The 17,323-nt window shown below is 38.4% G+C and overlaps 1 protein-coding gene across 3 annotated transcripts in view; it reads right to left on the reverse strand.

Moving 5' to 3' along the window:
- kcnq1.1 (potassium voltage-gated channel, KQT-like subfamily, member 1.1) overlaps positions 1-17,323 on the reverse strand; it is a 76,432-nt gene that overhangs the window by 25,929 nt on the left and 33,180 nt on the right. For all 3 annotated transcript variants that reach the window (XR_014771823.1, XR_014771803.1, XM_084735206.1), the window contains exons 6-10: positions 11,205-11,345; positions 6,003-6,113; positions 4,066-4,161; positions 3,755-3,871; positions 490-628 (exon numbers count right to left, since the gene is read on the reverse strand). Coding sequence is in view for 1 of the 3 variants with exons in the window: in XM_084735206.1 (XP_084591332.1) it covers positions 490-628; positions 3,755-3,871; positions 4,066-4,161; positions 6,003-6,113; positions 11,205-11,345 (604 nt within the window). In the remaining 2 variants the exon portion in view is untranslated. The remainder of the gene's footprint in view (positions 1-489; positions 629-3,754; positions 3,872-4,065; positions 4,162-6,002; positions 6,114-11,204; positions 11,346-17,323) is intronic.

Raw genomic sequence — 17,323 nt, forward strand, 5'->3', positions numbered from 1 at the left:
AAAATCAGCAATAATTCCCCTTTAATGCATTAAAGATTAATTTTTGGGCTTTTGGCTTTATTCATAGGACAGCTGAAGATGTGACAGGAAAGTGGGTAGACAGAGAAGGGATGACATGCAGCAAATGGGCCGCAGGCGGGAGTGGAGCCAGCGGCTGCTGCAGAGGACTAGCAGCATCAGTACACGGGACGCACGCTCTACCAACTGAGCTGTAGGGGCGCCCCTCCCCTTTAATACATTAAAACTAATGTTACTAGACTCAAAATGAAAGGAGTATAAATTACAGATATTTGTGTAGGGAATAAAAGTAAAAATTCAAGTAAAGTACAGATAGCTGACAGTAACATAAGTATTTGTACTTAGTTACTTCCCACGTGTGAAAATGCAGAAGCTCTGTTAAGTGTAACATCAGGTGTGAATTCTTGAATATGCTGTTTCTTCACGCTGATATAAACAGAACTCAACCTTGTACATCAGAGATAAGCATACCTGTGCCCACAGTGCTGTAAACATCTGAGTTCAGCTCCCTCCCACTGTCAAACACAGAGTCATAGGTGATGCTGGGGATTGTGGGAGAAGTTGGACCGTTGTCCTTGTCAATGCTCTTCAACTTCCTCTTTATCTTCACCTGTGCAAGAAATGTAAACATTTCATCTTAACAAAGTGTTCCTGTAGAGGAACACAGGCAGGTATTAGTTTGACACTTCAGTGACATGAAGGATGAACAGCATGCAGAAAAAGAAATCATATTGAAATTATTGTGACAGGTATTGCAGTGAGTCATAATTTTTGCATTTCATTTTCACTGAAAAAAAAGAGATGACGTGATCTTGGCTGGGGTCTCTACCAAACAAGCATGTTCCCTTCAGTCTAATATAATTTGTAGTCAAGGGGCATGTATGTAGCACCACAATGCTTCATTTAAAACGGTATGTTGTGAAACGTTTTACATTTATCAACAAAACTGCAGCTCCTGTGATTTGGATATTGCACTTTCCTTTCTGTGATGTCGATAATATTTTGATAACTGTTCAGCCCTGAGTGGCACAACAGTGAAAACATGTTCACCCTAAGTTTTCAATGTTCAGAGAGAGATTGTGGAAGATAAAGTTTAAATAGTTTTGGTTTTCTGAAATGGAGACGTGTGTTCATGCACTCATTAAATCAGATCAAGGGAAACCTGGTCAACATGGCAACAACACTGTTTCAACAGTGATGGTAATTAAAGGACAAACACACAGATTAAAAACATTAAAACTCGCTCAGATAAAACACTTGCACACAGACAACCTGGAGTTTTCACCAGAGCTTTGAGCTCGTTCAAAGTTACTGGGTTTTAAAGTTGAAGATCAGTCTGTAAATTATTCCATGCATTAGGTGCCTAAAACCTTAACGCTTTCTTTCCCAATTCAGTTTGGGCTCATAAAAAAGTTGTCATTGATATAAGATGAATGTGTGAACACTGAGTAATGATTTGAATGAGCATTGAATGCTGCAGCGGCACAGGAGTTACTTTTACATTTTAAATACATAATTTCAGTGATTTTTCAAGCAAAAATGTCAAATATTTTCTGGTTCCAGGTTCTTAAATATAAGAATTTCTTTCTTTTCTTTGTAATTTATGACAGTAAATGTAGAGTATTTGGGTTTTGAACGGTTGGTTGGGCAAAAGAAGCAAACTGAAGGCATCACTTTCACTTCAAAATAATAGACAGACCATAGAATAATTGTGAAAATAATTGGCAGATTAATCAAGTCTGAAAATGTAAGTTATTGTTATTGTATCTTATTGTAAAATTTGAGAAGTTCGAGGTTTTGACCCTGCATATTCTTTGTGGAAAGGTTTTGACATGTCAGCCATATTTTAAAATATATTCTTAAGTGCTGGCATGGTCTGATACCCAAGTAGCAGTAATATTGAATAATCAATATTAATTTTAAATTGCTGCTGGCTGTTGTCTGGGTTGCATATCTTTTTTCTGCCTTAATTTCTTGTATTTTTTCCCCTTACACACATTTCACACCTATCACATTAATGATGATGATATATTTTTATAACTTAAAGGTCCAATGTGCAAGATTTACAGTGATCTATTGGCAGAATATGACCGAAATGGAATATAATAGTCTGGTTTTCATTATTGTATAATCATCTGAAGACAAGAATTGTTGTGTTTTTTGTTTCCTCAGAATGAGACCTATATATCTACCGCTGGCGTGGGTCCATACCTGTCAACGCTCCTTTTTTCCCCAGGATTCTCCCATATTTTACCTTTCTCTTCTGCCATCCTCCTGTTTAAATATTTCCCATAAATATCCTTTATTTTTTACCTTTTCTTAAGAAAAAGTAGGCATAGCCTGCCGGGTCTATTTGATGAGTTTTCTGCTTTCCCCTTGGGTAAAGCAAAAAACAGAGAGAGCGCAGTGCCCTCAGAGCAGACAGGTGTCAATCAGAGCTGAGGGATTAAAGTTGAACAGTGAAGCTGTGGCAGTAGAAGTACAGTGAAGGTCACACTTTGGCCATGCAGAACACAGCAGAAGAAGTTCAAGAAGGCCCTGTGTCTGGCTTCCCAGCTGCTGAGTAAAGTGAAGGGAGAGTCTGTGGAGCTACAAACCAGAGCAGAGCGAGCTGCTCTCTGGCTGCTCTAGCAGCTCTGCCACTAAAAAATATATCCCCATGGTAAGTCATAAAGATAAACAGTCATAATTAGAAGATAAACAGTTGAAATTATGAGTTAAAAAGTTGGAATTATGAGTGAAAAAGTCATAATTATGAGATAGTTGAAATTCTGAGATGTAGCCATAATTGTGAGATTCTAAAAAAGTCAAAATTATAGAAGCCAGTAAAAAATATATGGCCATAGTAAGCCATAATTATGAGATAAAAGTCATAATTTGAAGATAAAATATGAGATAAAAACTGATAAAGCCATAATTATGAGATGAAAAAGTCAAAATTTTGCATTTGCTTGGCTTCAGTCTACTCTGCCATCACTATGATCTCATCTTCCAAAAATATTATTTTTCTCTTTTGTTCCATGGCTGTTCCTGACTGCATCCTCATCATTTCTGCACTTTGTAAAAGGGAAATCACTAATAGTAATGCTGGTGCCGTCAATATTAAGTTAATTTGAGACTCACAGATAAATGAGTGATACAACTTTTTATCTCAGACAGGTTCTGAGATGAACCTGATGAAATTCTTTTATCAGTCAAACTTAAGCACATCATCAGAAATTATCTTAAGACTTAGTTCAAATATAAATCTAGGAGCATTTTTATAAATGAGGCCCCTGTGGTCTGAGCCCAGCATTACAAGCTCGGAAGGGGAGGGTGAGGCGATGTATTTGAAATCTGCAAGCCTCCTATATGTCACTAAATCCCGCGTGCTGGTCCTTTATATTTCTAGTCCTATACACCAATTTGTTTAGATTAGTTATAGTAATATCAAATACTGCAACATAGATTCTGGACCCTTGAATCTGTCTCACACTGGACAGTTGGTGATAGATTTGATTTATTTTATTTACAGCTGAACGAAAAGTCACAAACCCCAAAATACAGCCTTCAAAATTACCATAAGCTTGAATCAACCACAACAAAAGGAAAACATGAATATAACTTTCATGTAGGTAGGACTGATGGTATTGCAGGGCTGTTGCTTCATACTGCCATTAGTTTTGCCTTTGTGTCAGTAATAAACTGGAAACCGAATATAAGCAGTTACAGTGAAATGTACAAAATGATTACTAACCGATTTCTTGGGCTTGGGGGTGGACAGAGAGGAGGCGTGGAGGTTGGATCTCTTTCTCAAAAACATCTTGAATGTGGCAGAATCAAAGTTCTCCACTGCAAAACATCTCCACGAAGACTGGAGGGGCATGAAAATAGCAATATATTGGTTGGACAGGACTCATTTCATGCCGACATGTGAGCCATGCAAGAGAGAAAGTAAGGGTTACATGAAAGGATGGTCTCAATAATAAGACCGGGGCTTACAGACAGTTCAGTCCCCCGGCTGCGTTGTGGTTGTGTTGCGGTATTTTTTGGTCAAACAGAAAATACCTGAATGAGGCAGGCGGCTGCAGGGATCTGTCTGTTGAAGTGTTTCTGCCTTTGCTTCTGCTGCACCTTCAGGGCGAAGCCTGAGCCCAAGATTCCCTGTGAACAACAGCACAGCACAGTTACTGCTCATTAATTCAGTTTTAATGACGCACTCACAGGCTGCGGCATAATACAGAGGACAGAAATAAACACAAAGTTAACTGAAAGTTAAGGAATAATGTGCTGTTTAATGCCGAGGCATTTAAGTCTATTATTCAGTTTACTCATTAGCAGAAATTACAGCAACACATTAAAATGATAATGAGACTTTTCTGGTTCTTCTTAAATGTAAGAGATTATTGAACCAAAGAATTTTGTTCAATATATCATAATTTTAGACACAGGCTTTTTCTTAAAATGTCTGATGATTGTCTTGATTTGTCTTCCATGTCTGATGAATGTAGACTTCAGTACCTGTTTACAGACAAAGTCTTTCTCTTAGCCCAATTTGTGTTAAATGCCTATCAGCAGCAGACAAGGGCACTTTTTATTTGACATGTTAAAAGGCACAGTGATGTGCCTTAAATACGCTCCACGAGTCTCAGGTTTTAAGACTGTTTGTCATGTAAGAAGTGTACCTTTCTTTCTTTTGCTCTCATTGTATCATGGTATGGTATGGTATACGTCTGTAGTGTCACTTTTTGGTGCATTGCAAAAATAAATTACCTACCTACCAATAATTGATAATGGAAACTAAATTTATCTGCACACCTTTATGCACAGAAGTTGACTTCAAAGCAAGGTCACTGCTATCGTTAACAGAGATGGACAGTATTTCAATTTAATGTATTTAAAATATGAATTTAATTACTTTTGAGTATTTTGTTAATTTGAATTTTGCCGGGCAGAAAAAATAAGATGTAGTTTCTAACATAAATACAATATTGAATGGCTAACTGGGGAGACGTGGACACTGTTTATATGTAAGACGTTACTATCATGTTGTGTGAGAGATGGCCTGTTCTGTATGTCATGTTATCATTATTAGAAATGTTTAAAGTTTAATAGATGTTGTTATGGTAGATGCCACAATGTGCGTAAAGTTTAGAATAACCATATGATTGATAATTTCATTCCCATTCAAGTCAGTGGAGGACTAAACCAAACATTAGCTGGCAGATGTCAACAGAGCACCGCCTCCAAGGCCAAAGCCTACTAAATCCCTAAAATGTGATAATATTAGCAGTATTGTATTTGTATTTTCATGTATTTCCAATCTATAAATTACTTGAAAAAGTAAATAAATTAAAGTCCATTGGATGAGCGAGTATTTGTAATTTGTATCAAGACACTTTTTGATGTATTTGAGCCCATCCCTGATAGTTAATCCTGACTACATATCTCAACCCTGAGGTCCACAAACTGTCCTGGAGCTGAGATGTTCAGTAATGAAAAGGATAAAATCTGATGTAATCCTGTGAGGTGCATTATGTCTTCATTAATAACCTGACAGGGGGATTACACTACAACGTAAAGCCATTGTATGGCTTGTCAAGGTCCTCATAACACTTAAGGCAGAATATTATTAAAGTATCTAAAGCCGTCAGGACTGTTTCACAGAAACTTTTTCAACTCTTTGCAGTAGCTGGTAAAACATGTCATACTTTTGTGGATATAAAGCCTTAATTAGGCACTTGTTGTCTTACATACTTGAAAGACCAAACTAATTACAAATGTGGCTCAGTAGGAATTAATCTGACAGAAACAGAACAGTTTTTGAAACCATCATTCTATCAGGGATTGTTTTTTTTCTATTGGTAACCTGTGGATGCGACAGGAATCATTAGAGAAGGATTGATAATAAGAAGAACTTGAACACAACACACATCATTGTGAGCACATGCAAGACACCTCGGCCTGAAAGATGCCCCGGTTCAGCAATTTCTCTCTCCACTTACTGCAGGCAGAGCAAAGAAGGAAATGGCAAAGACTGAGAAACAGGATGCAATCGTCTTTCCAATCCAGGTCTGTGGCACTTTGTCTCCATATCCGATAGTCGTCACTGTCACCTTTGAAAAAAATATGGGAATTAATATAAGAAGCTTCATTCTGGCAGTTTCATCCTGTATAAATCTGCTGCTAGGAATCTTCCAACACTTCAGCATCTTCAGCATTTGGTTTATAAGAGCAAAAATACAATTTTTAACCTTTTTTGATCAGTAACAGAGATGTAGACCTGAGTTGTACTTAAGTCGCAAAGAAAACATGAAATGTAACAAAGAGTACCGCCATGCTAGCAGCTCTGTAAGGTACAGTGGTGTCATGCTAACTTCAGCATGCTAACATGCATACAATGATAATGCTAACACGGTGATGTTCAGGTATCACCACAGCACTATACAGTGTATGAAGATGGATGACATGACAGCTTTTCAAAAGTGAAGCCAGAACATCTTGATCGCCCCCTGGTGGCTGGCTGCAGTATAGTTCACAAGCCCCGCCCCCTATATGTTAGCAGATAGGACATGGGCTGAACTAAAAAAAATCAAAGTACATGCCAAATCATTGTTTCCCAAAGATGATTTAAATTAAATGTATATTCAAGTGCTCATTTTTCTGACAAGTTTATTTTTAATTAGTTTTTTGATGCTACAAAAAGTGGTTTTCATATCATGATTGACAGCTGTGGTCTGCTCAAAATAGGTGTATGGGTGGGACTTCTTTAATACAAATCTCTCTTTTTGACACTGACTGCTTATCATACTATGCTAGAACATCAGTTTTGTCTCACTGAATGTCGTCACATAGGTTTAGATTCAGATTTGTCTGATACTGTCATACACAGAAAAATGATATGCACATTTGTATACTGTAAATTTATTTTTGTAGCAATGTGTTATGTACAGGTGTGTCGTGGTTAATGCAGAGTTTTTTCTCCTCATTGATTGACACAGTTGATCTGTACATAGATGATTAAACTCACAGCCTCATTTCAAAGACGTGAAAAAAAAGAGTTTGCTTGTGTTTACACCCCACTACACCCCTGGTTACATTTACTGTGATAAAAAAAAAATGTGATTCCTCGTTCATTACTGTCACCTCACAGCTCATTCGCCATCACAAACATTACATAGATATTTATGGAGTCTTCATGTATGTACGGCAGAGTTTGATAATTGGATGCATCATTTTGCACATGACGGCTCAAACAAGGAAAGAATGTTTAAAAGCTGTGAAGAGTCGAGAATCAGCTCATTAGTTTTGATCAGTGAACCGTATTCAACTGGTTATCATGCAAATTTGTTGAGAACTTTGTACTTAGTCTTTTGAAAACATGCTAAAATGTGCAAATTGCTTGAATGATTGAGAAATTTCAATCTATTGTGAACAACATACTAGTTGTTCAGAGATCTGAACTTAATGTTTTGAAAAATATAATTCTCATTTGAGCCAAAGTGAATGAGACAAAACTCTAACTCTCAGCACTACTTTGGTTTCACAAATTCACCAATGATCTTTCATCTTTCATGTAAGTCATATACAACGAACAGACATTTTACAAAGAAATGACACCCACGTGAATCCTAGTTCATTACTGTCACCTGGCAGCTCATTTGCCATCACAGACATTAGATGTCATAGATATTTATGAAATATACACGTATGTCTGACAGATTTTGATGGATCATTTTGCATCTGATGACTCGAAAGACGAAAGAATGTTTCGAAGCTGCAAAGAGTTGAGAATTAACTCATTAGTTTTGATCAGCGAGCCAGGTGCAAGTGATTACTGTGGAAATTGTAGACGAATGCACTGACTCTTTTGGACACATGTGCCAAGACGTATTCAACTTGTTTAAATGAGTGAAAAATTCCACTCTGTTGTGACCTAATTAAGTTAATCTTAAATATTAAATTTGGGGCTAAAGGGTAGGTAAACTATAAAAGTCTTCAGCAGCTGTCCAATGCTATTATAAAAATGAGAAAAACTTAAATCATCCAAATACAAGTCAGATATCAGAGCCTAAAGCCACTGTAACCAAAGTTTATATCCCCATGAATATATTAGTTTCAGTGCTACGCAGAATTGCTTTTTGGTGAACCACATACAAAAAAAGCAGTGTTGTGATTACTTTGAGATGTGCTTTTATTTGAGATACAGTGAGTTCATATTTTTTCAGTGTTACAACTGCTCCCAACCACTGTCACCACTGTCCACACCAAGGGGACAACGGTAACTCTTGCATTAAATTTACTGTTACACTCAAGTTCTAATTGATGAAAATGTATCAACTGTATTATTAATTAGTGCACACATATGTTCTTCATATCAATAGATGACTAGTGTATTTCAAGTAGTTTGTGAGTTATAGAAAAAATGTTACAATTGTCCCCAGTCTCCCCTATCTCAAAACAATGACTTGGTATGTAAGTGATATTTAGAAATGTTCTCATTATTTTTATTCGAACTCTTAATTTAGACGAAGTTTTTCATCATAATGACTTACAGGATTTTCTTTTTCCCCCACAAGGTTGCTCTGCTGCATCACATTGCCTCTGGTACATTGAGGTATTTCTTTTAATCATTTTAAAACTGATGCTGCACAGTTTTCACACACTTCCATGTAGCTTTTACCTGCCGGAGGCCCACACAGAGAGAAAAAATTAGACATAAAGATGAGCAGCATGATGCCTGCACGGTTGTGAGTGGCTTCTGTGGTCAACTGATTCTTCAACTGATTATAATGGAGGCGCTCTGCTGTGGGAGACGTATCGCACCGTGTCGCACCGTGTGCTCCATGTATTTCAGGGTGAGAGGGGAGAGGAGGGAGAGAGGAGGGGCCACGTGCCAGGCAACATTTTGGAGGAGGGGCCAAGATGAAGTTGTGTTCTGAAATGTCATATAAGCTGAATTTGACTCAAACTTTTAAAAATGTTGTGATCACAAGTGAGTAAACCATCAACAAAAAAGGTGAGTAAATGCTATTTTGTATTTTAAAAGGTGTGGAAATGGCATTTGTGTGCATTTACCCCCAACTACAGCCCTGATTATATTGTAGAAATATTAGTTATCATCTACAAACAAAGCATTTTAATATGAAAACCAGCATTTTTAATTTATCATGTATCTCTTGTATCATAAATACGCATCTGATTTTTCTAAAACAGCAAACTGCTTGAAAATTGGACAAATATTCAGCAAGTTATGATGGTTTTAATTAAGGAAAGACCTCCTGCCTCCATACATGCATTAGGAGACACAGCTCCCCTCACCAACGTGACGGCCGTGTTTGGCGCACAAGATTTAACCACGAGGTAACGGAGCGAGCAAAATGCAGTCTGTGAATGTGAATTATGTGAATGCCTGACGCATTCTCTGTTTCAGGTCAATCATGGCAGAGTAGCTTCTCACTGGAGGTCAGCCACCACACACCTCTGGTTAGAGCTCGCTCCACAGACACCCGTCTCATACTGAGGGCTCGTGTGCGTGTGGGGACGGCAGGCAGTGGACCAAACCGCTGTCTACCATATTGACTAAAATGACTTGTGACCTGGAGTTGACCCTATAGATTTAAAAAAAACAACAGTTCTGGTTGGTGGTGATCAATCTACTTCGAGTCTTTGCTGTGGCACTGAGGCCAGCTCTGACCTTTCCACCTCTCCGTCTCTCACTTACATCCTCATGTACTGAGAGTATCCACTACAGACTGTGAATGGACCCTAACCTGATAAAACTCACAGCAGATTCATAACAACTTCTCTGGAAGGTTTACTTATAATATTTACTGTGTGTCTCTGTATGTGCGTGTGTACATTTTTTTTAATATCAGAGTCCCTGAAGTTTTCAAGAAGCAGAGTGGGTGGTGACTTATTGTCTGAAAATAAAATTTCATCTTGTATTCTCTCCACTACTTGTTTTGCTGCTTGTATTAGCGGCCCACTAGATGCGCCCAAGGGTTTAAACACAACTCCTACTGTAACAACAGTAGTACAGATAAAACAGAGTCTATATTTGACCTTTCACTCACCAAATACTGTTTGAAACGAGTCAGTGTTCTCTGCAAAATATTACTGTTGGCAAGATCAGGAAGTCACTAAAACAATATCAAGAAACTGAGAAAATTTCTTCGACACATATTGCATAATATGTCAATTTTAATGTTATGGCAATAGTCAAACATAGTTTTATGTGGTCTGATATCAGAATCGGTTCAGGCTGAGGGCTTCTCATTAACAGACACTTCAAACAATTATAAATAATCTAAAACCAGAGTAATTACCGGAGTTGCATAGGTGCCTAAAAATGTAAAATGTACTTAATAATTAAAGCAGACTCAATTAACTGGCAATTAAAGAAATAGTTTAACCCTTTTGCTGAGAGTTAAATGAGATTATCAAGACCACTTTCATGTCTGTCTGTTAATTATAAAGCGACAGCCAGCAGGTGGTTAGCTTAGCTTAGCATAACAACTGTAAGCAGGGGGAAACAGCTAGCATGGCTCTGTTTTCTGCTCCCAGCCAAGAAATATGCTGTGTGGTAATCACATATACTCCACACACATACTGCAGTACATACCCAAAATGTGTACTATTCTCATAACATTCAATCACTCAGCAGAACAGTTGGGATGTGAAAACGCTCCTGCTGGAATTCATTTTCATAGAAAGAAAACTTTTATTATACGCATTACTTTTCCTCTAGTTTTGCTCTAGTCTCCTGTGTTTGTTTGCCTCATCCATCCACCTGACTTTGACAGCAGATCGAAACATAAACACTAGAGGGGCACTGACCAAGCTGCCATATTTGACTTGTTTGGGAGCAGGGCTATAGCGTGAGCAAACCCAGGTAAACTCAGTTTATCCACCTCTTTGAAATAAGGGTGAGAGTTCACTCACCTCACCTAAAAACACGGGTGAACTTCAGTTTTAAGCCACGTTACCCACCTCTGTATTTCTACTACACCCCTGCTCAGGAGTGAGAACAGGCTGGACACGTACAATAGTGACTGAACCAGGTCTGATTGAAATGTAAATATTGACAGTCTGGTCTAACAGTGGTGAACAAAACACACCTTTGGCCTTTGACCTCACAGCCATTACACAGTGAAACACACAAAAACAGACCGACAGAGAGACACTCCACGCGCACAGGTCCTTACCACTCCCCACCACAGGGCATCGGCGTAGTTTCCAAACTCGGTGGAGCCGCTGCTGTCGACCGCGTCTTTCTCTGCCAGGTAGACAAAGTACGAGGAGAAGATCAGGCTCAGAAAGCCAATGTATAAGGTAGTGATCAGCTCCTGAAATAAATATACACAAACGCATGACATATTTCAAATTCAAAAAACAACAAAGGGATGGTTTCAAAGAACATCATTATATGATATTTGTGAATATACATATTTTTTTTCATACATAATCCCTCCTGATTTCCACAGAATCAGTTTATCAGTTGACTGCCTGTGGTTCAGAGAGACTGTGTCTGCTAATAATACGACATATGGATGTGAATATTCATGTAAATGTACTGTGAATATGATGATTAAAATATTTTTTCTGTCTCTGCAGGTCTGTGTCATTCATGAACTAAATATGGATTCACACTCACATGAAGTACAGTATCTCCCGGTCAGTTTGGCAGGACGATGTTGTACTTAAAGGGACAGTTCACCCCAAAATCAAAAATACATATTTTTTCCTCTGGCCTGTGGTGCTGTTTATCCATCAAGATGTTTTTGGTGTGTGTTGCTGAGTTTTATATTGATATCAACAGTAGAGATGTCTGCTTTCTCTCCAATACAGTGGAACATTTGGAAAACTCAAACACAATCTCTATTTACAAAAATCATGATCCGGTTACTCAAGATAATCCACAGACATTGATGTTATTGTTATTGTGTATTATTATTGTTGCACTTTCATATAAGAACTACTTTCTTTACACTATAGAACAGGGTTTCTGAAACATAGAAGTAATCTTTTTACTTTCGGTTTTAAGGGAAACTTAAGACTTTACTCAATCAATAATACATTTTTTCTTAATTTGCTACTCCAACTTCCAAAACATGTGCTAAAAGTTAAAATAATCTATATTCTATAATATACAGCTTTTGCTGGGGACCTCCTACAACATTTAGTACTGTTCGAATAAAAAAAAAAAAGGTTTTTAAAGACTCAGCAAAATATGATTGACTTGAACAAGCCAGCAGGGACATTTCACCCATACCTAAGGCCGTACCAGCCTGACTGTGAGGATTTAGGCAAGTATATAGGCTACAGAAACAGGCTGAAAAAGTGATGTAAAAACTGTCATGGATATTTGAAAATTGCTTGAAAAAATCAGAACCTATAAAGGTTGATCAAGAGGCAGCAACAGCTCGTCACAGCGCTCAGCACTGGAAAAAGGTCTGATCATTTTGCCATAGGTGGAAAAAAACAATTTTGCTTGCTTGTATTTTTCTATACCAATCACAATCTTCTTGGGTGGTATTAGGCCCAGGATGCAATGACGATGTTAGATTACATTTAATGCTGGCATTAAAATGGCTAATTCACCGCAAAAGAAAAGGTAACAGCTACAGATGTACAATATTAAAAGCACAACATTGATATCAACAGATGAAGGCTTTGAAATGGAATTCTGGGATCAGCTCTAAATGCTGGTATTTCTGCCAGGTAATTTGGCCCAATGAAGGTGACTTTTTATAAAAGCATTGTATTTTATTGTGAAAGCCTTTGCATTTCATGTCTGCATCTGCCAGTGGGCCATCATGATGAGATGATAACATATTAATTCACTACAGGACGTGATGTTCTCTGACATCAGCTGGAGAAAAAATATGTGCACATATCGGCAATCAGCCAAAATTAGTTGGAAATTGATATTGGATGTTTACTGTACTGTGAGCAACCTATGTGGTAATTAGCCACTTCACTGTGTAGGTTGCTATTTTGGAGGCTGTTCCCTGCAGACTTAGCGGATGCTGCAGTGCAGCCTGAAACAAACGGCCAAAGGCAGGCTCATACCCACAGAGTACATCTGGTCAGTACAACTACAAAATCTGTAGCTCCTGCTGCATTTGCAACAGAAAAAAAGTGGCGAAGCAGGTGCAGCACAAAACCGCCATTACAACAATCACTACCCTAATGTTAGCCTCAAACTATCCAAGATTAACATGAAACCCAAGCACAGCATGAGCTACAACACTCATTCCTGAATACATGGGGAATTGAAAAGCCCAGGCAAGGGATCACTTTTCAAAAAAATCAGCAGATTAAATAAAGAAAATAATCATTAGTTACAGTCCCAAATTCATGGTAGGCCTGTTCACTGGATGAACTTTTTAATTCAAGCAGACACTGCACTCTGTTATCCTCGTCAGAAGTTCCGGTCCCCACTTTTACTGTGAGTTGATTTACCAACTGGAAACTGGAAAGTGGGACTAATTAAGCATGCTGCATCAAAAGAATATCAGATGTAGGAAGCTATAAGGAGGGATGAAGAGAGACGCACACAGACGGGGCACGAGATCTCCACAGTCATCAGTGCAGATCAGATGATGCACAATCGGCGCAACCTGTCGTCAGTTATTGATGTTGTGGAATTTACTGTGGTGAACACAGCATGTTTCATAAATGCAAAGCCCACCAGATTCAGCTGGCATTTGAAACAGACTTTACAAGAAAACTTATGGAAAGAGATTTTACTCAGGAGTTTTCGTTCGGTGGGAAAACGTTGCATACCACTCTGTTAAAGATTTAATGAGTTCAAGAACTGTATTTCATGCCAAACTGTAACAGTAAATGTATTTGTGTCATATTGGCATTATAGCTGCAGCCTACAGTTGTAGGAGCTCAGCCAAAGTGAAGCATTGATGGGAAAAAATACCTGATGGCAACAGCGGGGCTTGGTCTGAAAAGACAGGTTCACTTTTGGATCCATTTCAAATACAATGCTGCAGAGAGGAAAAGTGAGTGTGTAGTAACGTTATTGTTGGAAGAGAAGCCCTGCAGCTACAAAATAGCTAGGAAGAGTGTAACAAACCAGAAGAGACACCTTGAGGCACAACACACAGAAAATGAGTTGACATTAAAGACAAGATGCTCAATGACATTATATTACTTTATATTACTAACACAGGAAAATTTGGCACTTTTCATGTGGATGTCCAGTCAGTGTTGATGGTAAATACTGTCAGCTGAAGCAATAAATTCCTCAGTATGTGTTTTTTTCTTACTCACAGAGCAGTGCAGGACTGCCTACATATACCAAAATGTACTGCAGGGGATTTTGTGATCCTCATGTATCACCGCTCTGGCCTACAGCTATTACTTAATTTGCCAAAACATAGCATTAGGTGAAAAAAATACTTATCTAGCACGCCCCCTGGCTACCCAAAGGTGGAGACTAGAAATCAAAGCTGAAGAAGCCTGCAGTTCTTCCTTACATCCAGTGGTGACACTGCATGGATTTTACATGCTGTTGGTTTCTTCCTTTGTCAGTGCATCAGATTTGGTTCAGATTTATTAAAGCGGGCATGACTTGTCACAACATTTCACACTCCAAATTTGACAAAATTACCCATACATCTTACAGAGCTGAAATTTTTTCAGCACATCTGCTGAATTGTGACATTTTTAAAAATGTTCTAAACTAATTAGCATCTATATCTTAACAAATCTTCATTGAAATGCCACAAAAATCTGCACAGACATTTTCTAGGTAGTAGATATCACATGTGTTGTTCAGATCAGTCAACAATGAGTCTACAGTGATATTTAATATCTTACTGTACTTTGTGGTGTATACACATTTTCTTTTTTGCCCAGTGTTTAATCAAACATCACCAAAATACTCAACAAAACACCGGAGACCAGCAGAATATGTGTTTTTTCAGCATTTTGTTGGAAGCGTTCTAAGTTTAAACAGACAAAAATGCCCCAGTTTTGCACATCTGATGTAATTTCCTCAACAAGTGAGAAGGTGTGCGGAAACCATGTGTCCCCGGTGGTGCAGTGTGTAAATCATCTTAAATTTCAAGGGTTCACATCCCCATGATGCAAAGTCCTACTTTCATCCAAGGAGGCAGTTCATGCATGTGTGTGTGGTGTACTTCTTCTCTACGCTTCTTTCTTACAAGCATCCAAATGTTCATAATCTGCTTGGACCCAGTTCATTGCCACTCAAGGCTAGATTCGTTATTGAAATTGCATAACATGTATTCACAAATGTGAATATAGAAAGGTATTGTCGTGGTGTTTTCTCTTATATTGCAATTGAATATCTGGTTGTCTCTAGTAAGGCTTTCAGTGGTGCTGCAACAAGTGGTCTACAGTCCAAATGTTGTGCAGTTTAGAAAACCTAACATTACCCAACCTTTGACATCATTATTATACTCGATATTCAGCCTGAAATCTTGTATATTGCGCATTGAGTGGGTATCAGACTTCAGCATGACACTGCAACACTAAATAGAGGGGTTGCCTAATACAAAAAAAAGCTGCCAAAAGGTACTTCAGTATTTCTACATTTATTCCCAGGTGTTGCTCTTACAACTGATGTGAAAGTGCACCAAAAAACATCCATACCATTACGATTTATGCAGCTCTAAAGACACCAAGTACAGCTGAGTTTAAACTGAAAGTATGCTCAATAATAATCACAAGTCAGTGGATGGTTGTTGATTTACTAACTCATTATAAATTAGTTTGAAATGCAGACAGCTGATCTATTTCGCTGTATATAAAAAAAACTATGAAACATCTGATTGGAGATTCAATAAGGAGCTGCCTGTGATTTGCTGTGGAGGTCTAATTGGGCTTGGCTCTTATCCTGTCTAACTGTAATTGGACAATTGCTTTGTGAAAGAGTCTCTTTAAGTGAATGTTCTCTTTGCACTCACCTGCTACGTGATTTTAACTGTGTTTAACCACTCAGAGTGCCGTGCAGCAGCACTCGCTGCACTCAATCGGACTGAATTCCTGATGAGTGAAATTCTTATTCGTGCCTCGGCCCAAAACTGTCACTCCCAGATTTTTCAGAGCACCGCGGAGGAGCAGCACAGCACATTATTGCAAAAGTGATCCGGGGAAATGGCTGCGTTTGCTTGCCTCCCTTGAAATAACATAAACCTACCCTTACATTACCCTACACAGACAGCACTTATGGTCCTTTGGTTCTCAGCGTGAGTCTGTGTTTCTTCAAATAACTGCACTTTTTTGTGTTTATTTCAGGGCATCAAACCTTTGGCAGGGAATACGAGAGGCTGTAACACCCTCAGCTAACATCACTGCGTGCATCTTATATGTGCATAATCCTCATAAATCACAGCTTTTAATGCATTCAGGTACATCTTCCTTGAGTCACTACCAGAGATTCAGTAAGATGTGTTGTTGCTGCTGCTGCTGCTGTGACCGGGCAAACACATTCAGGAGAAATTCTGCCAGCAAGGAACAACTGTGCAAATTGTGTTTACAAGCCACAAGCACTGGAACTGCTGCTCAGTGTGTATTTAAATGCTGCTGTAACACGAAGACTGGATACTGATTGGAGTGAATGAAACTCCATTGACTTTAAAAGCTCCAGCTGTTAGCACAGAAGGGCTGCAGTTTCATGTGTTTGTGTTAGAGAATGGTAGAAGAAAATATCAAGGCCTCGTGTTGACTCAGCCACGGTTAGAAATTCACCAAGGACCTGTACTGTACTGCCTGTTGTATGCAGGCTTGAAGAGTAACAGATTACATGTGATGGGATTATGTAATTAGGATACAAAAAAAGCTAAATGTATTACAGTTACAGAAAAAAGTAATCAGATCACTCTCACTGAAAAAAATTCTCAAATCAAAAAATTTCAACAACAGCTAACGTTAGCGACCCAGGCAAACCACTAAGGTTAGCTACACTGACCAATAAATCACTTATGTTAGTTATACAGACCAACCTCTGATGTTAGTGACACAGAACAACTGCTAAGGTTAGCAACACATACCAATTGCTATCATTAGCTATATAGACCAACTGCTGATGTTAGCTACACAGACCAACCACTAAAGTTAGCAACACAAACCAATTGCTAATGTTAGCTCCATAGACCAACCGCAAATGTTAGCTACACAGACCAATTGCTAACATTAGTTACACAGACCAACTGCTAACATTAGCTGCTATCACCATTTGGTAACATTAGCCCCTGAAGTTTGTATAAATACAGCCCTAGATTAAGTTTCCGTCAGTGTATCTGTGGTTTGGGTGTGAAGTTACTTAAAAAATACTTTTAAT

This window comes from Lutjanus erythropterus, chromosome 1 (assembly GCF_056507025.1).
Source record: "Lutjanus erythropterus isolate fLutEry1 chromosome 1, fLutEry1.hap2, whole genome shotgun sequence".
Lineage (NCBI taxonomy): Eukaryota > Metazoa > Chordata > Actinopteri > Lutjaniformes > Lutjanidae > Lutjanus > Lutjanus erythropterus.